The sequence below is a fragment of the Ornithodoros turicata genome, chromosome 9 (genome assembly GCF_037126465.1).
Source record: "Ornithodoros turicata isolate Travis chromosome 9, ASM3712646v1, whole genome shotgun sequence".
Taxonomy (NCBI): Eukaryota; Metazoa; Arthropoda; class Arachnida; order Ixodida; family Argasidae; genus Ornithodoros; species Ornithodoros turicata.
In genome coordinates this window covers 13,138,252-13,161,151 of record NC_088209.1, presented here as the reverse complement: position 1 = coordinate 13,161,151, position 22,900 = coordinate 13,138,252, and the positions used below count along the sequence as shown (strand labels likewise).

Here is a 22,900-nt window from a genome sequence, read left to right as displayed (position 1 = left end):
GATACGGTGCAACATCTGTAGTACAGGCAGATCACCATGCTCGTGGGAAAATGAGTCCGAGCTTTCTGAAGCACCCGACCTGGTAACATTACTAGCATGTATTGTTGTGTGCACGAGGTTGATTAAATTCGGAGCGCGAATTCGTTCTGTTCTGTCTCAAATTTGCTGCGTGGCTATAAATGCCAAGTTGCACGAATTATCTCGCTTGTAGTGTAGCAAAAATGCGGAGAGTCGGAGTACCATTATTACTTCGAGTGAATGACGTTCTCTTCATTGTGCCCCTGGTATTTACAATCATTCACTTGGACACAAGTAAATTTCACAGTAGTACACACTAATATGCTGTCTGTATGACATGGCAGATCATGTTGGTGAACTTTAGCTGAATTTCTGGCAAATTAACGATAGTTGCACTAACACTTCTCATGTATGGTGAACAAGATGGTTGTGAACAGTTCTACTGCAACTGCGAAGGTGACTCGGTTAGCACCAGAAAAATCAATCCAAGGTCATTTGAACATCTTAAAGGGAGGGTCGCATCCAGGAACGCATCTATGAAACCTGTACGACTTTGTTTGACATCGGCCAACAGTCTACCTGGCTAATTTTTTGGTCTGAAAACTGCTTAGATAAGTGCCACTATGGACTAAATCTCGGGTCTTCAGAGTCCAACTAAAGTTATGTTACTGAGATCTTCTTGTCTCACTTTACATTCCTGCAAAATATTTTGGCCCTACGTGATGTGAAAGCTCGAGAAAATAAATTTTTATTTTTGAGAACTGCGACGTCATGCTAGACTCCGACGGAACTCTCGGCTCTGATCTGGCAACGTTGTTGCCTTTGGTGTCTTCGGGGGGGCACACTTTTTTCGCTCCGTTAGCGGAGCCCCACGTCACACATCACCGACCTTCGAGAAAACACAAAGGAAGGAGAAGACATCTCACCCATTATCCCGTCTTTCGATTACCCTCACATGAATTCTCCAGCACGTAAACCTCCCCGGACGCCGGCGTCGTTGCCAGGAGACGAGTGCCCTCTCCAGAACATGACATCATTGCAATTTGTGGGCTTATAATTACGTCACTTGCACCTCACGTCATCAAAACTTGTGGACGATCTTCAAAAATTGACAGAAATGCACAGCGTTCGTAAACAGGATTGAAATTTTGCATATAGAATCCTTGAGGCACATTATTTTCATGGACTGAATAAAATAAGCGCTGTTTTCCGAGTCCGGAGTGGCACTTTAACATATTTTAAAGCTCCGCGGCTGCAGAAGCTCCACTGGCGTAACGTCACTCCGTAAGTAAAGGAGTGAGAGGGCGCTGCGCTGAGGAGGAAAGACTCCGTCCAGCACCCCCGTAACTCTGAGACGCCCGCAGAGTCGCAGCGGTGTGTCATCATTGGCCGGTTACAGAATGATGTTTTCTCGTTTTTCCAGGGAGGAAATTCCAGCATACTCTCAGCATCCGGCATCTGGTCTTGTAATGTATTCCGTCGAATAACAGTGAAACTATGCCAGTATTTCACGTGGGATTCTTGATACCGTGGTCATTGGTCCGCGAGGAATTAAGTGACGCTATAGTTTTGAAACTGACTGGAACGGATCTGACTGTCCCTTTAAAGTAGCACACAAGTCATTTTTAACACACTGTTTTCTCCATATAAAACTGTTAAGTAGGCCAGTAAGATGCACCATGCAAAGTAATTTACACCACGGGGTCATAATTATCGCAGACGTTGAATTTAAAGAACGCCGCAAAAAGCGACCATGCGCAACGCTGGTGGAGAGCAGTACAGCCTGGGACAAAAGTTTACGGAACACGCGAGCCACATACTTTTTCTTCGGTGCGACACCCTGGCGGCTGCCGGAATCGGGTGAGTCCACTGTTTCGAAGGGGTGGACGGATGCGCTGTTAGCGACACACAGTGGTGGTTCCAGGTTCCAGTGTCGCTTATGCGTGCCTGGGAAGTACAAGTTACCGCTGTGTGTCGCTAACAGCGCACCCTTCCACCCCTCCGAAACAGTGAACTCACTCGCTTCCGGCAGCCGCTAGGGTGTCGCACCGGAGAAAGAGTACGTCGCTCGCGTGTTCCGTAAACTTTTGTCCCAACCTGTACCAGCCTGTGATCTGCCTGAGACCTTGCGCTTACACTACAAGTATCACGCTCGCTGATTGGTCCAGAGAAATGTTGCCTGCTACTCCGCTGTCGTCTGCTACTCAGCTCTTCGGGGTTCTGAACAAGCATTGCTATTGGCTCGGTCATGATTCAGTCGCACCTTCTACCCCCAATTCTCCGGGAGAACTGGCAAAACTGGTTTGTGGCGGCAAAGGGACGTGGCGCTGACCCCACTAACCGGCGAACCAGAACGAGTTCCCCCTGTAATGTCATCGGTGACGTGGCATCATACCTTCTCCTCCTCGTTATACCCGGAATGGTGAGTTAAAGGTGAGGTCAGTTTTTTTTTCTCTGGGAAATGCTCACATCAAAACCTTTCGCACTATTCGGTAAAATGGCACACACTCTTTCATCAGACGTCTTAACCTAAAATTTGTTTGGATGGCCCTCTGTGCTCCTTTAAATATACACTAGCAGCAGGAAATGGTGGTGGCGAACTTTGTGAGCAGGCGGCTAAATTGTGTGTCATATATTCATTACGGATCTCATACAATGTCATATACGTACTATATTACATATTATACATTACACATAAATAAGTTACACAACCAAAGTTCAATGGTCCTGACGATGCCTCTTCCAGAAGCGCTTCACGTCATCATGTCCGTTGCGACTGACGACCATGACTCTCTTGCTGGGGTTGTCCCATATCAGCACTCCAAGGTCCTAGAGAATTTGCGAGTCTTATAAATTATTTGTAAAAACAAGAGATATCGAAGTACTGATATTCAAAATATTCTGCCGTAGCACAACCACGAATAACATGAAGCCCCTCAGTATCGAGCACGACCTGCTAGATTGTAACGACCATGTCATAGGCACCCCTTCCCAGCGCCGCATTTTTGGAAGGTAGCGGTGGCGCTTGTCATCGTCCCAGTTATTGCTTCCTCAACTTCTACAATACTTTGTACTTCAGCATACCTTAGTATTTCTGTACAAGCGGTGGATATTCCACAGATGTTTCATTCTGAGGTTGATTATCATCATCATTCTACGCGTTTTCATGGGAGCTATTGCTGTCGTCTGCTACGGTAGTCGTACATATGCTTCTGCGCGTTCAGAATTCAAATTTCCATCGTCCAATCGTGATGCAAATCTCATGTGCCGATGAGTAGCACCCCCAGCGGATCGTGCGGACGGGCTCCTCATAGGGGTTGCTGATTATGACATGGTCGTTATAATCTAGTAGGTCGTGGTATCGAGACATAAAGTTTCCATAGCACACATATGCTACCGTTCTGGACTGTGGGCGCTAACATTTATGGCTTAATTGGCTCGCTTTGTGATAAGCCTGAGGTTGTTTCGTAGCACAATGGCGAGCTGGAATCACAAACCCCTTCCTCTCCATGACAACACTCGCAGCATTTAGATGGTACTTAATTGCATAAGGTCTTTCATGGAGAAGTCTCAGCAAATTCCCCAAGCCCCTCGAAGGAATATCGAATGGGTCCAGCTGCACGCTGTGATAGTGGTACCTGACTAGTTTCCGAGTCTCGTTCTCTTTTGTGCGCTGTATCTGTGCCCAATTATTTCATGAGCATATCGATAGAGCTGCGCGAATAGCAAAATTTCTGTTGCGAATAGTTTACGAATATTTCACTTGCACTGCGAATCGAATCCGAATAATTTCTTCAGACGGCGAATTGAATTTGAATAATCAGAGAAGGCCCAATTCAAATAATTTCGAATACCACATGGTAATGGTAAAATATTTTGTGGCACTTCGCTTATTCGATTATGTTCAGCCCCAAACTTGTGAGCCTTTTTATGCAGCATAACGTATCGTGAGAGAAGGGTCCCTCTGTATTGTGTATGGTAGACTGGGTAGACTGCATTAGTGGGATGAACTGCATTGACAGTTAGTCAACATGTTCCATGCAGCCTGCTTTGTGTGATTACAAGTTACTGGTTCACATTTGCTGCGTGGCTATATAGAGGCAAAGCTGCAATGAATCTCCTCATTTCTATGTTTGCACTGTGAATTTCCTGTCCTTTTTTTAGAAGCTGCACGTATTTCCATCGATTACTGAACGTAACTCCGAATGACTTTAATAGCAGAAGGTTGTAAACTTTAGTGACAGACTATTGTGAACAGTGTAAAGTGGGCTTCGCCTAAGACTAGGGTGGTTCCGAATAGCATTCAAATAGCATCAGACATTCGTTTCATATTCGGAATTTCAAATATTTGCACAGCTCATCATATCAACACTCCGTATTCCCCTATTTTAGTTTTGTACAGCCCTCATCAACATGTGGTACACATCCGTCGGACACTGTACTTTTCTCTTCGCTCATTGATGTGTTCAAGCAAAGTTTCTTTCCTCACTTGATTGTTCAGCGGAACTCTATTGCTGGTATGGTTAGGGAACTATATTTCCTAATGGTTAATGATAATTAATAATCCTAACCTATCTCTTCACCAACAATGTACGCAGACTCCTGCTATAGCCTTTTTTAGGCTCCTGTATGTACAAACAAATAAAGTGGTATATCCTCATGCACACTGTTTAACGAGTGCTTTCTTTCCTAATGTGCTTCTCTGTATGCTCTCCTGTCCTCCCTCTTTCCCTTGCCCAACTCCTCTCCTTTTTGGCCTCACCCACTTGGCTGGGGTCTTTCATGGTGAAAGGTGACGACCCTACGTTCAAGACGCCTGCTCTCAGCCTTAGCTTCACAAACATGCACCCACCTATTAACGTATGAAAGTGCATTGCCTTTTCTCTCAGAAGATGTGTAATGTTGAACATCAGGCTGTATTAAATGTACGTAATGGGCCCAGCAGTCACCCTAACACATAGTGTTATATTTCTTCGAACCACATTTTCCGGTGAATTGGGAATAAAACACAAGACTCTAGAAACAGAAACTAACCTCCACCACAAATATGGAAACTCATACGGCAAACATCTCCACCAGTGAGGAAACGCAAGTGAGGTCATGTGCACACAACTAGCAATGGGAATGGACAGAGCACTGATTCGTGAGAGAGCTTCAAGAGCACGCACATTCAAGGGTTCATATCTTGCCGAGTACGACACATAGAAAACTATTTCTTCTTCCCACAGTACAGTCGACCCTCTTTCTATGAACATTCGATCGGTGAATTCCCTCGCTTTATGGACAGTTTGCTGAGAAACCAACTGGGCCCTTCTATAACAATTTTAAGGGGTTCAGAAACCATTTCCAAACATTTGAACAAATCACCTGGTAAATATTGATCTAAGTGTACTGAACATGTACATAAAAATGCTACGTCTCTGCGATCCACTGTTAGGAAGCTGTGGAATTCGGAAGGCCACGTGCTGGGTAAGCCAACACCACCTAGATAAACAAAGTCTGCACGCTCATAGACTTGAGGTAACAATAAAGAGTCGGCCAATCAGGATCGTGTTTTCAAGAGCTGTAGTCAATCACGAACAGGCTTTCAGCTGTTGAAACCACCGTCGTCTGCAAGTTGTGATTGGACGCATACTAAATGGGAAAACTGATTTTCTGAAAAAGAGACTTGCACTTTTTGTCTAAATATTTACGTCTGCAGGTTCCAGGTGAGCCACAATCATTTGCGGGGTCTTGAATTCGCAGAATGGTGAATCGCAGTAGCAGACGAATCCTGACTCTTAATGTCCATGTAGCGAAGGAGGGAGAGGAGGCAATCAATGCGGAGGCTTTCTCTATCTAGGTGGTGTTGGGTGAGCTCCTCCATCACTCTCAGCTCTTAACCCCCTCGACCATTTTTGGGATGAAGCTTCATGTTGGAGAAAGGACGCACATTATTTTCTGTTTCCATGATAGCGTAAGAGGTTGTAAGGAGGGAGACGGACAGAAAAAAAAAAAAAAAACGGTATGGAGACCTTCGGGAACATTTCCCGTTCGTCTGCCAAGGTCTCTCGGCACTGTTCAGCGGCGTCATTGACGGTGGCTTGAAATAGCTGCCATTTTTAAAACCCAACAGTAAAAAAAAGAAAAAAAAAAAAGAAACACTCAAGTGAGGAATGTCAGACTTTGCGCGTCAGATCCGTGGACTACAGCGTGGAAAACGACATCATACATTTAGTGGGTTGCATGTGGTTTCTCAACCCCTTTAAGGCCTCGATTTATGAATTTTGCTGTTCACAAACCAAGGTTTGACTGTACTCTAGTGTGCAATGTATCGAATGTGTCGCAACCCATTTAACTCTTCACCTCGAGGGCGGCCCAAATTATTACGGATGACATTCAGGGGGTGTAGACTTCAGAGTGAAGGGTAGCACAACTTACGGATGCATAGTTTCGGAGCATTTGGAAGTCCCCTTGTGATATGAATTGGCTGTAGAGGACTCCTCCCGTAAATGTGAAACGGTCCCTCTCTAATTCCCACAATCGAAGCTGGTCCAGGATTGTTGGAGGTACGACGGGGTCCTGAAATACACCATCATGCTGCTGTTCATGCTGTACACCTCACACGCTTGTCACCATGGTTATATTAGACGTAAGTATAGATAACAGGCGGGCACCGTCTCCACGTCCATGGGCAACATCCACATCCGCGAGGGTATCGAGTACATCCGCAAATGTTACATTCACGGGAAAGGGTCTGTATCAGTGAAAGATATCGCACGGCAAACCTTTTTACTCCTGGGACGGAAAGCAGTTTAGTAGTAATATATGTCGTATACTAATAGCTACCAGAGGTAGGCAGACAAGGGCAAGGATGTTCTCACTTCGCAGACACTGAGGCGAGGTGAAAATTCCAGAAAATAAGATGGGGGTAAGGCAGTGCTTCAAAAACTCGGATACTCTGTGACCTATCAAAAGTAGAAGATATCATGGTGCCCGCTCCACTGGATTTTGTGATGCTGCAATCCTTTTCATTTCAGTGTAAGAGTAGTAGTACTACATAAAACTGATGCTAAAATTTCATGTGACAGCTAACGTAGTCAGAATGATTCAGCCGGGCTAGAAACCACTGTAAACACACACAAACAAAAAACACGTATGTGGCAGTAGGAACAATCCATGAGTGAGCAATCCGAGAATTGGGCGGGGACACTCAAGTGAGCGTGAGTGAGCATGAGCAGTGCCGTGTATGCCAAAGGGAGTCTGGCCATTAGGAGGAGCCTAAAAAGGAGGCTCGACCTGTCAATCAAACTTAGGTTCATTGGTTACCATTTTCCATGCGAGCTGCCATGACACCAAATTTTCATAACGGCAGTCACCTGCTATGAAGGAGTTGTTGTACCGCTCTCCTGGCCAATCACTTCTGCCAGCAACCATTTCTGCAATTCCGAGCCTTCCCAACATGCCTCTCTCCATGCAGATGGCGTTGATAAAAGTGTCAACAAAATCCGTTGTTTTGGTCTGTCGCCAGCGATATCGGTTTCAATCTGAATCAATCGAGTTTCTCCAATATGGTGGTACCCAGTAAATAAGGGTAGAAGTACAGGATAGATGTAATAATAGACAACTGTATTTCGACCTGTGGCTGGCTAGATACCTCAAAAAGTGGGTGGAACCTCAGGTATAAGCAGGTTCCATAATTGGCTAGACTCCCTTTGGCATGCACAGCACTGAGTAGGGTGCCTCAACAGTTGCGCCCTTTAGAGGGCACAACTATCGAGGAACCCTAAGCAGTGCCACAAGTGGCGACCTCTGGTGGTGACTAGTAAAAGCTCTTACCTCTTTCCTTGCCACAGTATGTGCATGCATTTGCAAGAAGTTGATGATCTGCAACAGGATCAATGTGCTACGCAATCAGTATGCACCTTTGATATTCTATTATATGTACAATTAATAGTACTTTGTGGAAGCCAGCAACACTGTGCAAAAACTACAGCTCGGATTAGAGTGGAACACATCAAGGTGGCACTGCCCACCCAATCTGACATGGGAAAGTTCCCCAAAACAATTCAGTTAGATAGTCAGTTGGTTTTCTGGATTCAAAAATGCTTTGTGGTCCTTATTTTCCACTAGGAATTCTACCACGCATGTCTCGTGTTAGAGCGTATTATTTATTTGACAGGTCTCCGACACCAGGGCAAAGACAGAACGCTGTAAGCAAGTAAACAACTAGAGCAATACCTGCAACTAGTGACACAATCCCCTTGAAACACTCTTTTTCCCCCCCCTGTGTTTTAGTCGTGACACTGCCCACTTCCAGTGTGGCCACGGCAAGCAGGTCTCATCTTCATCACCACCAATAATCAGACTCTTGATCCTACAATCTTCATGATAAAAACAAGAAGGATCAAGTGCTTGACCACTGGTTGAGGGCACATGGCATTCACCTCTGTTCGTCACACCTTCTTTACGTAACGACCTAAAACGGGCTAACGACAGGCAAAACCCGTAGTAATCCAGGCTGATCACTTTGACAACAATAGGGCCCCAGATCTGCAGTCTAAGTCTAATCCAGCAACACCGTGTTCAAATACCTGTTGCGCTGTGATGCCACTCCGTAGCGCCTGCCGAACACTTTCGCGGGTGATCACGCCAACCACGAGGTTTGGAAACCTGCAAGTATGAGATGTATTTAGAGAATGCAAGCCAGGTGGTGTATAAGACACAAGAAAATCCAAAGCATCTGTAAGAAGTAAAAATTTGTTTTTCAATAACAAAAACAATAATGACAATGAAGTTTTACAGAAGGCATTGTTTTGCCCAGAGGTGCATGCCCATATTAAGCGTGCAATACTGTACTGCAACAACTCCAGTGAGTATGTTGGGTGTAACTTGTAATTTTGACACAACCTTCCCAGAATAATAAAATATAAACAGGCGCCCCTTCATACGCATTCCTCGGAGTTGTTTGTAATGCCGATCAGGGTCGTTAGTCACTTTTAAAAAGTATTTGAGTTACCGTTACAAGCAAATGAGTTTATCAGAGATACAGCTCCATATACGATGTGGGAAAAAATACCATAGATTGAGAAGTTACCTGTCAAAAAGAACTCGTTAGGTTACCGTGTTACCTCGTTACAAGTTAATTTACCGTGTGCAAAATATAACTAAGTTAACAACGAAGTTCTTCAGCCTGAAATGTAACTCACAGTTACTGAGTTACTTAAAAAAAAAAGGACGAGTTACCTCCAAGTTACTTCAGACACAAAATAGCATTACGGAGGTGCAGTGCGCGTGAGCAGTTGAGTTAGACATTGAGTTGCCTGCGGAGGAGTGCAACATGCTTAGATCATTTTCGTTTATGTGCAACTATAGTCCTCTCCCTGTTTGTAAACAAATGACGTCATAGTGTTCGACAGCGTCACAAATTTGGTAGAATTGAACTACGCCTGGAGCTAGAGGTCAACAAGGTCGCACCCGAAAGCCACGGTCTTGAGGGGATTACGATATGGTCCTTTAAAGAGACGCGACCCTCGGTCCTGCTTTTCTTTCCATGGGAGGCAGCGAAGAAGTGCCCGTTCGTGGAACCCAGCCCTCTCGTTCCGATTTGTTTTGGTTTCAGTCTGTCTACCAATGTCATGATGACGTTTCTCTGGTAGAGGTCTATTCGAACGCTTTGCATCTTACTCCCTGTGGGCGCACAATGGTTCAGCTTCATTTCAATGGCAGCAGTTCTTACTTCCTGAATAAAATACTGTCATTGATTGAATATAACGTTTTACGGCAAAAAAAGCCATGAAGGAACCGGAGAGAGAGCAAGAAAATACGTGGATGTGAGTGAAAAGCAAGTGAAAAGTAACTTGGAACTTAACTTAAGTTACTTTGGCAAAGTTACCTGAAAAAGGAACGAGTTTCCATCAAACTTACCACGGTGCAAAAGTACCGAGTTAAGTCAACCAAGATGTCAAGTTACAAGTTACCAAAAGAGGAACTTAGTTACAGTAACGAGTTACCTCGAACTCTGGAAAATACACCGATACAGTTACAGATACTGCCAAAAACGTACTCAGTACTTTTAGTTTCTTGTTCCAATGAATTGACTGGGTCGATCTAGCGAGCTGTTGTTAGTTGCTGTTTAGTTGCATTAGTTGCTAGTTGATGTGATAACAACATAATGTTTTTTATTCTTTCTTTCTTGTGGATTCTGCATGCACCCCAGATATGAATCATTCCAGATCTTCATTCTGAGAAAACTGATGGGACATTGACCACAGTCATTTAAAAATTGTTCTTCGACACACGGATTCGAGGATTCGTCCTGATGAAACACTCCGCTAAATAACCGTTCCCACAGGTGGCACAGCTTGGCAACATTGTGTAATATCTGAGCAATACAGACTTCAGTATCGGGAATAACTGAAAATTATTCAGGTCAGGTTGCCTAGCTGAACTGCACCACCTGTTGATGACCTTTGTCGATCACATGTTTTTGATTAGGGAAACTAAAAGTTACAAGCCCTCGGGTTACCTCCTTTTTTGATAACATAGCTCTGATTCCTGCGCTCACTGCGCGTGTTTGTTCCATGGGTAAGGCTTGTAACCCTTCCCCGGTCATGTAGCGTGTCAAGGTAACCTCCTTTCTTCACAGCTTTGCACTCAAACTACGAGCCGTCAAAAAACAGGCGGAGCCAAGGGCTCATTTCCACAGAGTTTCGGGAAATTTATTTTCGGGAATTGCCAATGCGTTACGAGTGGGATTGTGTGCTATACTGAGTAAAATAACCTCGGGGAACCCATTTCTGCAAAGAAGATGTTAGGCTGCCTTGGAAAATTTCAGAGTTCAATTCAAGGAATTAACTTTCCGTCAACTGAAATGAAATAAAAATGTTACCAATATGCGGCAAAAGTTATTGGCGGAAAAAAATCCCTCGACAACAAACAGTCTCTTGGTGGCCTATATTGTTTACTATGAATTTCTATCATGGTTGGTGGACCACCTTGTATATGGCATGGGTTCACAAATCATTGAACATAACTGAAACCCCGAACAGGTGGCAAGGCAACCTAATGCTGACCAGTTCAGGATATCTTGTAGAAGGCTTCAAAGCAACAGAGCAGCCATCCGGACGTGGCAACACGTAAAATACTTTCTTATTTGCGCGTGAATTAAGATAAAATATATTTTTTACTAACCTGTACATCATTTCACAGAAGAGTCCAAGAAGAGCAACTTGCAGCTGTGAACCTACATAGTATGGTATCCCACGTTCAATAGACTTATACACCACGACTTCATAACCAGTTACTACAAAAAGCATGCGCTACTCACAAGTATAAGCATATACGCGGTAATTTGTTTCGACCACGATGTATCCTGAATCGGCGGTGTTAAGTCTCGCATTTTTCAAACCCGATGCGAGGTTAATGGCCAAACGCGTTGGATAAAACCTGCCCGAACGGCGCTGGAACAAACAGACGGATTTAGTCGTCGCGGACAAACACTCGAGGACAGAAGAGACAATCCTCGCTCACTTTTCGCTGGTATACGAGACCAAACTCCCGCAGATGTTGAAGAAACAGTAGCAAAGACTCCGACATGCCTTCTGTACTGTAATCCTGTAGGAGAAACGTTCCGCCAATCACACGCAAGGCAGGTATAAAATGTACCCAAGGTGTCACAGCCTTGTCTTTTTGTTGCCCTGTCTCGTACCTCGAGTATCCTACTTCGTTGCAACCCCCCGCCGACTGTTCTATTTTTTTGTCTGAAATCTTTCATTAAAGGGGCACTAAAACGCAAAAACAACTTGCTCCCAAATGAAAGTCTGCATTTCAATCAGTACAATTCAAACAAAATTAGTTCACACAACGCTACCGTTTAGAACACAAACGCAATAAAAACGCAGCCGTCTTTGGCGGCAACGAATGGGATCGCCAGGAGGCACAGTTGGCGGCATCCAATGAGATAGCAGGAGAAGCGCGTGCATGCCTGTTGTGGCCACGTGTTTCCAATACCGATTCACTGAATTGTAACCCACAACAGTTCTCGCGAATGTTCCACTGACAACATTTATCTTCGAACGTGCACTATGTTTTTCACTGGGACTGCTTCATAACTAGAGCCTGAAGTTTTCGGGAAATGTTTTGTTCTAAATTCAGGTGGTAAAAATCGGGTAAATAAATATGTGCTCTAAATTTGTGCAAATTCGGGTGGAAAAACATCCAGTATGCTAAATTCGGGGAGAAATCGGGTTCAGTTACTCGAACTAACTGTACTGGCTCGGTACAAACAGTGATGTAACTGCACTTGCTGCCAAACAAGGATCTTAGTGCATTCCTACAGACGTCCCAGTGAGGGGAATTTGCCGGGTAAACATCGGGTTTCACCCTAAAGGGTCAGCCTTCAATTCGGGGTGCAAATTCGGGGACGAATCGGGTAAAACCCTAAAACTTCTGGCTCTATCCATAACATGTCGCACTCGTGCACTAAAACCAACGATGCACAGACTGAAACGACGTTTATTGCTTAGCATCGAAGCAAGAGAGAGTCCGGTATAATTTTGATTGTAGCTTCATAACTGAATCAAAGTTTTGAATTATGATATCAAGTACGATGTTAACATAGCGTGTAACGTAATATGAAGTAACTTGTTTTTGCATTTTGGTGCCTCTTTAAGATAATCATTAGAAAAGTCCAGAAGTTGTTTTCAACACCATGTTTCCTTTTTGTGAAACTGTTAAGCAGGCCAGTAAAATGCACCATGAGAAGTCGTTCATCCCACAGAGTTGTAATTATCGCGGGAATGGAATTTAATGTGTCACAAAATGCGACCGTGCACGACAGTAGTGGAGATCACTACCATCTTCCGACCTTGTGCAGACGTCATACTGTGAGCGCTCGCCGGCTAGTTCAGAGAAATGTGGTCTGCTACGCAGTTGTCGTCTGCTAGTCAGTCGTTGCAGGCTCTGAAGAAGCATTGCTCCTAGCGCAACTCTGGCAGGACAACAAAAAACACTCCATACGCACAGACATCCTTTCAATCCCAAATTCCGCAGTACAAATTCAGCGATGAATGTGGGCACGGGAGAACGCTGAATGTTACGCATTCACCAAAGCTGCTGAGCGCCTCGTATTCAGCTGAAGTAGGGAAGCGCTCACCTTTCATTTTCCACGCAAAAATCTGCTTTTGTGCCCCGTATCACCCCATTTCACTCTACTTACTGTAAAAGTAAAATGCCTGAAAACACAAGTGTCTTACCCTTCCCAGGGTGAGGAAACTGAGCTGGAAGAGGAAAGTAAGGCACTCCACCAGGTCCATGCCACGAGACTGAAATCCGCACAAAACACGTATTCCGTCTCTTTGCTCTCTCTTTGCAACTGGTGCCAACTCACCTGTATGGTGCCTAGATACTGGAGTACGAAATACCAAACCTGGGACGCCGTATCCATGAGGAGAAACTGAAAGCCTTCCGTAGTTATCAGCGGGGAGCTCCCTTCTGTGTCGTCCCTGTTGGATAGCGACCAGAAAGAGATGTAGAGACTCGCGCTCAGGCTTCGGCGGAGAACATCTTACAATTTCATGAGACCGGCGTGTAGAAGGATGCGCACCGCGTCCGCGCTGATGCCTTCTTTCGAGTGGCAACCCACCATGAAGTGCAGGACACACTAAAAAAAAAAACGTAAATCACACTTTCTCACCAATCCTACCGGAGTCATATGTTAAGATTGTTACCTCCCACCGCTCCAGGGCGTACTGGTCCAAGAAGTTGGCATCCCTGACGTGTTTATCTTTCTCGAGGGCACTGTACACAGACCAGGGTTGGCCACTGCATTGCAAAGAGACCGTACTTCATGGCAGGGGTATTGGAAGGTGGCCGTCTATCGTGAACTTGGGCTGCGGGGGGCCTCGGCGCCATCGTGCACGGAGATCGGGCAGGGGTCTAGTATTCTGTCCTATATTTCTTCTTACAGAACTTTTCTCCCCCTGGTGTAGTGCAGTTTGCTCCAAACAGCGTTATTGCTGGTTTTGGAGTTTATGCATTTCTCATCTTTCCCATCCCATTCCCTCTTGGACTCGAGGAATCGCTAATCTCCTTAATTTTACATCGGCTAGCTTGCACCCTTCTACTGTGTTATTTTTTTTATTTATATCCAGTCTTGGAAAGTAACTTAGTTACAAGTAACTAGTAGCTAACTCCTGTCCTTCAGACAGTAGCTTTTAAGTAACTAGCTAAATATAACAAATTTCCTTTAAAGTCCCACGTTTTTCTCGATACTTTCAGAAACTATTTTCTATTTCCTCTCACTACCCGTTGATGATCGGCATTCCTGGCTCACGTAAATATCTATAGGTGTGAAGGAACGAATACGCACTTGGAAAGGAAGCACCACTGTTGAGGAACAACTGCGTGTCGCGACAATGACTACTTCGTCTTCGAAGGCCTCGATGTGGCTTTGGTAACTGAACAATTTGAAAAGTGGAAGCGAAGCACAGTACTTTTCTTTTATTAGATTTTTATATCAGGTCCAGAAGTAACTTTTTCTGTGATAAAAATTTTGGCAAGTATAACTAGATGGAACTCCATATCAACCGATTTGCATGGGTACCAGGAAAAAGCGTTTTTTTTTTTTTTTTTACAGCTTGGCAAGTCAGGGCATCTGGTATTCTGCAGCAGTTAAGCGGTTGGTCAGCACGGGTAGGGACATTTTTTTGCAATATTGTAGAACAAACTTACTGGTGCAAACTTTTGTGCAAGAGCAATTGCTCAGGTACCATACATGTACATTTAGTGCAGAACTTGGAATAGAAGTTGCTGGACGTGGGAACTCGACCATGCAGAAAGTAACTTTGAAGCAACCATGTTACTTTGTAACTTAACTACCTACTATATTTGCTTGGAGTCACTGTATCTGCTACTTAGTTACATTTTTGTGTAGCAACAGTATTTGTAACTGAGCTACTTTTTACCAGGGATGGAAAACTTACTTGAAGAAAAGGGCTCATTACCAGCTAAGCTACTGTGCAAAATTAAGTCACTCACATTCACAGTCACTAAGTTACACATTATGAAAATAAACCTGATGTTCTTAAGCTACTTTGGTAAAGTGACTAGTTACATGTTACAAGTTACCAAATATATATTCTATGGTTCTTCACCTGTTTCTCCTTATTTCCAATCTTGATATTGTGGCTCCAAAGCAACACGTTAAGTTAAAAGCTACCAAGAAGTAGCTTATTTACAGTAACGAGCTACCGCCAACAATGCTTTTTCGAGTAACTTTTCCCAAAGCTGCTGCATTTACAGTCACGTTTTGAGATTCCACAGCAAGTGCCAAGCTCACAGACACAAGGAACTGCTATGGTGGGACTTTCCTGAATGGCAGCCTCGTGTCATCCATATATCATATCATCCATATACCATATCATATATCAGCACTTATCGTAGAAAAACACTGTGGAGGCCCGCAAACAATCATTTGCCGCCAAGTATTTTGCCACGCATACAATGATGATAATTTGATGCTTCAGGTTGCTAGGGAACTTTGATTTAGCTCTAATTTCACTCGAGAAGGTAGTGCGATTCCTCGAGTCTGAACAGCGTGATAAGGACGAAGACTACACAAAACAGGGCCAGAGTCTGTGTCGGCCTTTTTCTTTTCGTCCCACCCCTCAGGCTCAAATAATCATGCTACCCTCTTCAGTTACACACCAGCTCGCTCGCTTACTGTTCCTGTGTTTTGTTGATGTAGGCAAATTTTTTAAAAATTCTATGTTTGTATGTGATTTCAAGAGGCTGTTGAGCGTGCCTGGAAAAAGCGTATGCTTTCAACAAACATTTCACGGCAACATGCACACTAACCAAACAGCTCCTTCTTTCACTCTTTTGATTGGCTTTTGTTCTTTCAGTCCTTGAAGTTACGGAAGAGCGATAGTCGTAAAGCATGTTTCAAACCGCTACGAGCTTTTATTTAATTATTTGTTCGGCTAGGCTCCATGCAAAATTTGTCCATCCTCCGTGAGCCGCAACAATGGACGTCATCTACCGCGCAGTGCATTCGAAGGACAGGAGGGTGTCCAGTTGCCTTAGTGAGCACCACTCTTCCTTTCTAAGTAAGCATTGATACGGGTGTGGCACGAGGTTCTCATTCAGGAAAGGCTCAGAGGAGCATTTTTTTTTGTGCGTGTGTGTGGCAGCAAGTGGGCAAACACTTGACCACCCCGAAGAGCTCGACACTGATTTCCTCGCTGGCCGCCAGTTGAACACTTATGGGAACGAGGCCATAGTATAACAGAGGATTGGTTAGAAGTCGGAGCATTAGTGTGATGCAAAGTGCACTTCTTTTTACCCTCCAAGTAGTGCAATGCGGATGTTGGCTCTGAATGTTGGGCTTAGCGTCCATCCAGGTAGGCCGCCTGGTAGGCTCGTCTCACTCCACAGGTGGAGAGCTGACAACGAATCCAAGCACTCCAGGTGTTCCCTATAAATTTACCGTGACCACCTAACATTAGAAAATGACTTCCCATGAATCCACAGTACGGATCAATGACACGTACTTGACGTATTTCTGCTCGTTCCAGGATGACACAACTGCTTGCGGTACGGCTTGCTCTACGAATAACAGACGCATGATGTAGTGCCGGCCCATGGCTGGAACTTCCCTGTCGGAAGAACAGTCTCTGAAAAAATAGCTAACTTTCTCGGCCGACGCATTTTCGAAAGAGGCTCGGAAGGGTACAAGGAAGCAACGAGCTATACATTCCTTTTAAACGTATATTTGCGCGAGCCGAATTTGTGGCAATCACCAGTGTATGTAACTGAACACTGTGGATAATCTCACCGAAACACTGCTAAGCATGTTGCAGGATGAGCATAGAGCTTCTCTAACGTCGCGGGAGGTAAGGTTTTCAAATAACTGTGCAGATCTTGACATCGTAATGTTTTAGAAACAGTAAAACTCGCGCTCGTTGCCGCTGTCATTGCTGTCATTTCGGTTTCAAACCGCCATCACTGGACCCTGGATCTGAACTGAACCACTGAACGACACAGACACACGCACACACGACCTACTAGATTATAACGACCACGTCAGGCGCACCCCTCCCATGCGCCGCATTTTTGGAAGGCAGCGGTGGCGCTTCTGATCGTCCTTGTTATTGCTTCCTCAACTTCTACAATACTTTGTACTTCAGCTTACCTTAGTATTTCTGTACAAGCTATGGACTTCCACAGATGTTTAATTCTGAGGTTGATTATTATCATCATTCTACGCGTTTTCATAGGAGCTATCGCTGTCGTCTGCTACGGTTGTCGTACATACGCTTCTGCGAGTTCAAAATTCAAATTTCCATCGTCCAATCGTGCGCCAGTCTGCCAGGGTGCGTCAGTAGCGCCCCTGGCGGATCGTGCGGACAGGCACCTCATAGGGTTTGCTGATTGTGACATGGTCGTTATAATCTAGTAGGTCGTGCACGCACACACACACGCGCGCGCGCCGCTTTGAAGGATATGTGTGGCTTTTAGACAAGTGATAGATGACAACAGCACAAGTACACAAGTAGGCGGAAAAGCGTCGGGAATCTTGTCCAAGTCCTGTCTGTCGAGAGTGTGCATTTACGTCTTTCTTTTCTCTGCGGTGTCTTCGTGACCTCTGTTGCGGAAGGGGGAGATAAGAAAAGGTAAGTATCATGACCTTTTGGCTGCTTTTGGCTACGTCCGACATTTGCCTCTGGCAACCCCAACAACCCTGCGCATGCGCATCAGTGCAGACTTCGTGAATGCGTTAATTGGCGTGAATCCCGATGTTGTGTTGTCGAATATAAAAACAGTGACTGGTCAGTGGTCACACCACACACTCGTGAGAAATCCTATGATCCAACTGACACCCTGCTGTCCTGTCAACACAGGATCGCTTGCTTCCATTGGAGAAAGACAACGGTGCACCATTTACTGCTTACAGTTTACCGCTGTTGTGACTCGATAGACAGGTATCACCATGCCAAAAGTTGTGTCTAGAAGCATCGTATGCTCCGACACAAAAGACCAAGAAGAATACAGCGAGGAAAAACCTCTGAACGTGTACTATTGCTTGTGCGGTAGTATGGCTATGATTTTAGGTCAGTATAGTGCCATGAACCGCTGAGCGTAAGTTTAATTAGTTTCCGATTTGTAGATTGTGCCATCGAGAAGCTACCTCTGCGTCCAAGAGATGGGGCACGCGTGATAGACGGAGCAAAGCACGCTCACAAGCTTTCATATAATGCAGATGAGACCACTTACATCAAACGGTAAGCTTGTGACCGTTTCCGTATATCCGTACGTAACGGAACGGATATACGTCCGATCCTACGGATCCGTACAGACGTACGGACCATAACATATGCTAGAGTGACAAACTTGTTTCTCTTTAATTAATCAAATTCAGTGATTTATATCACGCAGTACTTGCTTGTTACAAGGGAAAGGGTGCAGGCTAGCTGGGATAGATCCACGAAGAAAACCGAGAGACACGGGCACAGAAGACGATAGAGGCAGGCAGCTGAGTTTGAGACCGTGTCTGTGTATGTCTGTTTTCGTCCCTACCTCGTCTCGGGTTTTCAAGTCATGGACAGAAGGCGACACACGTGTGACGTCTTCTGTGTCCGTGTCTCTCGGTCTTCTTCATGGTATGTGCTTGTTTCAAAACAAATTTAAAAAAGAGGGTGGATTCAAATAATAGAGAGTACCCGGTATGACGCCTCAACGATGCTGAAACATGGTTGCCGCGATGGATTCCAGCCACTTGCCATCCGCCGCTGTCGGGTGCCTTTGCCTCAGATTCAAAATAGAACAGGTGGAAGAGGAGGAATAGCTGGCAGAAGGCAGCAGTATGTCCAAAAGATTACAAGCAAGATTAGGTAAAAAGTGGGATGCTGAAACAGCCGGAGGGAGAAGTGGAATAGCTGTTTACAAAAAGAACGGCTTACAGAAAGGCACCAAAAGTATCCGAAAAGTAAAACAACTTATGCGATGGCAAAATCGTGTGTAACGTTATCTAAATTTCAGGGTTACAATTCGAAGGTGAGTGCAGTGCTTTAGTCGAGGGGGTCAGTCGACTGTCTTAGTAGAAGTACGGTTCTTTGCACCATTGTGAACCTGCATTGAATGTTTCACAGCAGTTAGAGGAACCGCGCACTGCAAAACTGAAGCTTATGTGGCTTATGTTTGGGAGCTTGTATTTCACTACTGTGTATTGACTGTGTATTCACACGAGCCACATTTCCCCGCAGAAGCGGAAGACGCGAAAAATGTCATAGCTTTCTAAGCGCGAGCACTCAGGATACAGTGTTCACGGACAGTGCTTGTGGGGAATATCCTGCAACGCAGTCACAAGATATTCAGTAGCAGACGGCAAGAACGGCACTGACGGCGTCGTCTGCTAAGTGCGCAGAACGCCACTCCCAATGTTCCGCACCGTGTTAATGCTCACATAACACGGGGCGGAACCTCGTCTCTGTAAGCAGTGCGTTTGCTATTTCTTCCACTAGAATCTTCTGAAAGGATGTCGCTCGCGTGAATACACAGGGAAAGTGTCCCAACCCCCTTTAACGATCACTCGACTGGGGCCTTCAGGCGACATATCTGTCCATGTAAACACGGTCACTTTCAAGCAGCCTTCGGGCATCCCTTTCTCACTCAGCATTTCTCTTCCCAGGCAAGAAGGCATTGAGCGTCAATACAGGAAGAAATGCAAGAAGTGAGTTACTGATGGTCGCCGTCGTAGTCGTGTGCATGCTGTATTAATATGTGTCATTTGTGTCTGTCATTTCACAGATGCGGCATGTTGCTCTTCTATCAACACGATACCAAAAGCACCGTAACCTTTGTGGTGAAAGGCTCGGTGTTCAGGGCGGGAGAAGGACCACTCAAGGGTGGTGTGGTGCTACAAGCTGCAGTTGAACCCAAGAAGGTGGTGTCATATTTTTTTAATTTGTCCGATTTCCTTCGCGTTGATGCGGTCATGTCCCGCATACACGGACTCTTCCGCTTCCGCATTCCGTCTCTACGGCGAGTCTCCACGCGAGCAAACTTAAGGTGGTGACATATCGCTCGGCATTTTTGATGAGCATGTCGCTGGCGACGTCAGCTTGGTGTCTATCAACTTGGGAAAACCGGGGATTGTTAGGGTAGGTGAAAAAGTAGGTGAAGTCGAGGAAAATCGCAGACAAGTGCCATGATCATACGCAGCGAATTGCGAGTGCCAATCGGTGCATTGGAGTGGCCACACCGCATTAACACGCGAGTAGCAGTTCACTAATACGACAAGCTCAGAGGCAGAAAAGTAGAGAAGCCTCACTAACAAGACAGGGGTCATAAATGAGGCACAGTAAAAGGTCTCCTTACTGCAGGAAAAAAAAAATTGTCTCTCTAAGACACTAAGGAGAAAGATGTATTTTGTTTGTTTGAATCCATTAAATTATTTGTATTACTAAATTACCCAAATAGACTGTGTGTTTCATGAATGATCTGTATGGAAGTGTAGGAGCAGACACCAAGTTCCCTTTTGTTTTGGTCAGACAGTTTGCTTGAAATTGTCATGTTTAATAAATTCAGCGCACCGGCAAGCAACACAGTAAACAACATAAGTCTTGACGTTTCGGGTACCATACGGGTCCCATCATCAGAAGTGATGGGGCCCGTATGGGACCCGAAACGTCAAGACTTATGTTGTTTACTGTGTTGCTCGCCGTTGCGCTGAATTTATTAAACATGAAATTGTCAGCGAAAACCTGAAAAAGTCAGAATTAGAAGGCTATGATCTGGTTGAGACCTTGTGTCAGCATTCCGACTTCTATGTCTTCCTATATTGCCAAATAAATAAAAATAAATATAAGCAAAAAGCATTTCTTTGAATCCCAAGGACACACATATCAGCACGTTTCTCTCATGGTCACGAAAGGCCACCGTAAAGCCACTTCTCCCGCAGAACACTGGCTGGCACTTTTTTTTTATCCCAGTTCCCCTCTGCAGGCTGGAATTGCTTTATGACAGAAAGCAGACGTTTGCACATTGACCACTTGTATCGAGCAAATATGGAACACTAAGGAGCTCACTGCGTAGCAGCAGAAGTGATGGCGTGAGAGATTGTGAACTGTTCAAAGTGTGAAACAAAGACGTTCTCCATTTGTTAGCACGGCAAATAGGGTTAAGGCAGGTGCAGTGCTTCTTACTACGGCAGGTCTAAGACTGATTGTTGCGCTTTCATGCATGATTTGCTAAATAGAGCAGAAGTTGACAAAGAAAAGAATCGAGATAGTGACAGCTTTCACGAAGAACCAGAAGTACGGAGTCTCATAAAATGTTTTCTGCTTGTTATAGATTATGGTTACAAAGCACACAAAGAACATGGGAAAATTCAGTTCTGTCACTGTTTCCACCATCGATGAAGAGGAGGAAGAGATTGAGGCCGTGAGTAATCACTTTAGACTCGTAGCATCCTGTTGAACGTGTGACTGAACACTTTCCGCTTTCCAACACAGCGAGAAGTTGCCGACTCGTACGCGAACAATGCGAGAATCATCGAGAAGCAGCTGGAACGGAAAGGCATGAACAAACGCAAGCTTATGGAACAGGTGGTGATAATGTGGGGTGAAAGGAAGCTGGAACCTTCCCTGAAACGTGTCTTTTTCTTTTCTGTCTAGGCTGCCCATGCCGAACAAGAAGCGAAGAAGAAGATCATCAGGGGCACGCTTATAGACAAATAATTGGCAACATTTGTATGCTTGTACATAATAATGTTTCATTTCTCATCTCTGCTAAGGAGTATTTTGTAAAGAGGATACACTGTAAAGGACATGCTTCCAACACAGAGTGCTGACGGGTTGTCCCTGCGCTGGGGAGGGAAGCTTGACGTGACCAAGCGTCTGTTTACTCACAAGGCAGCATTAAAGGGAGACCTCGCGTGGATTTGAAAAAAATTATGTGAGCATCATACCGAACACGGACCCCTCCCTTGACACTGAATACAGCGAATTTGCATTCATTTTGTGCGAGTAATTAATTCGTAAATGATGACAATACCAAACCGAAACCAGAATGCGAAGTGCACAGTAGTTCGCCCGGAGGAAGATACTGTGACGTCACCCAGCATTGTCGTCTGCTATGAAGCTTGCATTATTCCATGCAGGATGACGACGGCAGTGTTGCTTTCCGCACCCTCATGCTTCACAGAGGGGAAGCGCTCACTACGTAATAATTCCTGCGAATAAAACATGCACACTTTGTGAACACGATATTTCGTATGTATGTTCCTGACACCGTAAGGGTTACTGCTATGTCGCAATCTTTGTGATTTTGTTGCGGTGTCCCAGTTTAGAGGGTAATTGCCACGGGTATGGGGTAAGGAGGGAGGTGATCTCCCACAGTTAACCCACCAGCCAGAATCATATGCAAGCAAGAACGAGAATCTGAAGAGAAAAAAACGTGTTTTGAAGGGGATGCAGCCAGTAGATCTTGCAACATGAAATGCAAGGCACGGCGCATTTGTTAAACGTTTTCTCGGCCAGTTCCGGAAATGATGTGGGCGACTGAGAACAGCCAAGAGATGGTAGGGCGGAGCTCAAAATAAAATGTGTCAAAAAAGCAAAAAGGTGCTTTTTTATGACCGTGAGAAATTTTTTTTTGCGTTCGATGTACTACACTGAGCCGTGCGTGCGTGCGTGCAGTCTGGATGGGAGCACATTGTCGGGCTTTGCGAACAAGGCGCTACTGTGCAGTGGGGCAACAACCATGCTTTGGGCTCTCTCAAAGCCTGCGAGGTGTTCATTTCTAAGGTGTTAGTGCTGTCAACTCTCCAGCCGATTGGAATACGTTCAAGTCTTGCTTGTACAGAGTTCAGATATCTGGAAAACTCGTAATCCGGACCACA

The 22,900-nt window shown here is 45.0% G+C and overlaps 2 protein-coding genes across 2 annotated transcripts; one reads left to right on the top strand and one right to left on the bottom strand.

Moving 5' to 3' along the window:
• Positions 1-2,671: 2,671 nt before the first annotated feature.
• LOC135368135 (general transcription factor IIH subunit 4-like) lies at positions 2,672-17,144 on the bottom strand. Its single transcript, XM_064601243.1, has 14 exons — positions 16,835-17,144; positions 16,551-16,655; positions 16,343-16,474; positions 13,728-13,821; positions 13,569-13,660; positions 13,388-13,502; positions 13,254-13,322; positions 11,530-11,613; positions 11,327-11,459; positions 11,191-11,242; positions 8,592-8,670; positions 7,837-7,884; positions 6,439-6,579; positions 2,672-2,847 (listed from the first exon to the last, which is right to left on the bottom strand). Exons 1-14 carry the CDS (start codon positions 16,981-16,983, stop codon positions 2,737-2,739), a joined length of 1,404 nt encoding a protein of 467 aa, XP_064457313.1. The 5' UTR covers positions 16,984-17,144; the 3' UTR covers positions 2,672-2,736.
• Positions 17,145-17,749: 605 nt separating this feature from the next.
• On the top strand, positions 17,750-22,265 carry LOC135368134 (STING ER exit protein-like). Its single transcript, XM_064601242.1, has 7 exons — positions 17,750-18,110; positions 18,167-18,281; positions 19,688-19,729; positions 19,807-19,942; positions 21,352-21,441; positions 21,513-21,605; positions 21,675-22,265. The coding sequence occupies exons 1-7, from the start codon at positions 17,990-17,992 to the stop codon at positions 21,735-21,737; spliced, it is 660 nt and encodes a 219-aa protein (XP_064457312.1). The 5' UTR covers positions 17,750-17,989; the 3' UTR covers positions 21,738-22,265.
• Positions 22,266-22,900: the final 635 nt, after the last annotated feature.

Excerpts from the sequence above, each read along its gene's own strand:
- LOC135368134 (XM_064601242.1), top strand. The coding sequence starts at position 17,990 with ATGCCAAAAGTTGTGTCTAGAAGCATCGTATGCTCCGACACAAAAGAC. Across the intron at positions 19,943-21,351 it reads CTGCAGTTGAACCCAAGAAG|ATTATGGTTACAAAGCACAC; the intron begins GTGGTGTCATAT and ends TGCTTGTTATAG. Across the intron at positions 21,442-21,512 it reads AGGAGGAAGAGATTGAGGCC|CGAGAAGTTGCCGACTCGTA; the intron begins GTGAGTAATCAC and ends TTTCCAACACAG.
- LOC135368135 (XM_064601243.1), bottom strand. The coding sequence starts at position 16,983 with ATGACAGCAATGACAGCGGCAACGAGCGCGAGTTTTACTGTTTCTAAA. Across the intron at positions 11,614-13,253 it reads GTTTCCTCACCCTGGGAAGG|GATTACAGTACAGAAGGCAT; the intron begins GTAAGACACTTG and ends TTTCTCCTACAG. Across the intron at positions 2,848-6,438 it reads TGCTCCGAAACTATGCATCC|GACCTTGGAGTGCTGATATG; the intron begins GTAAGTTGTGCT and ends CAAATTCTCTAG.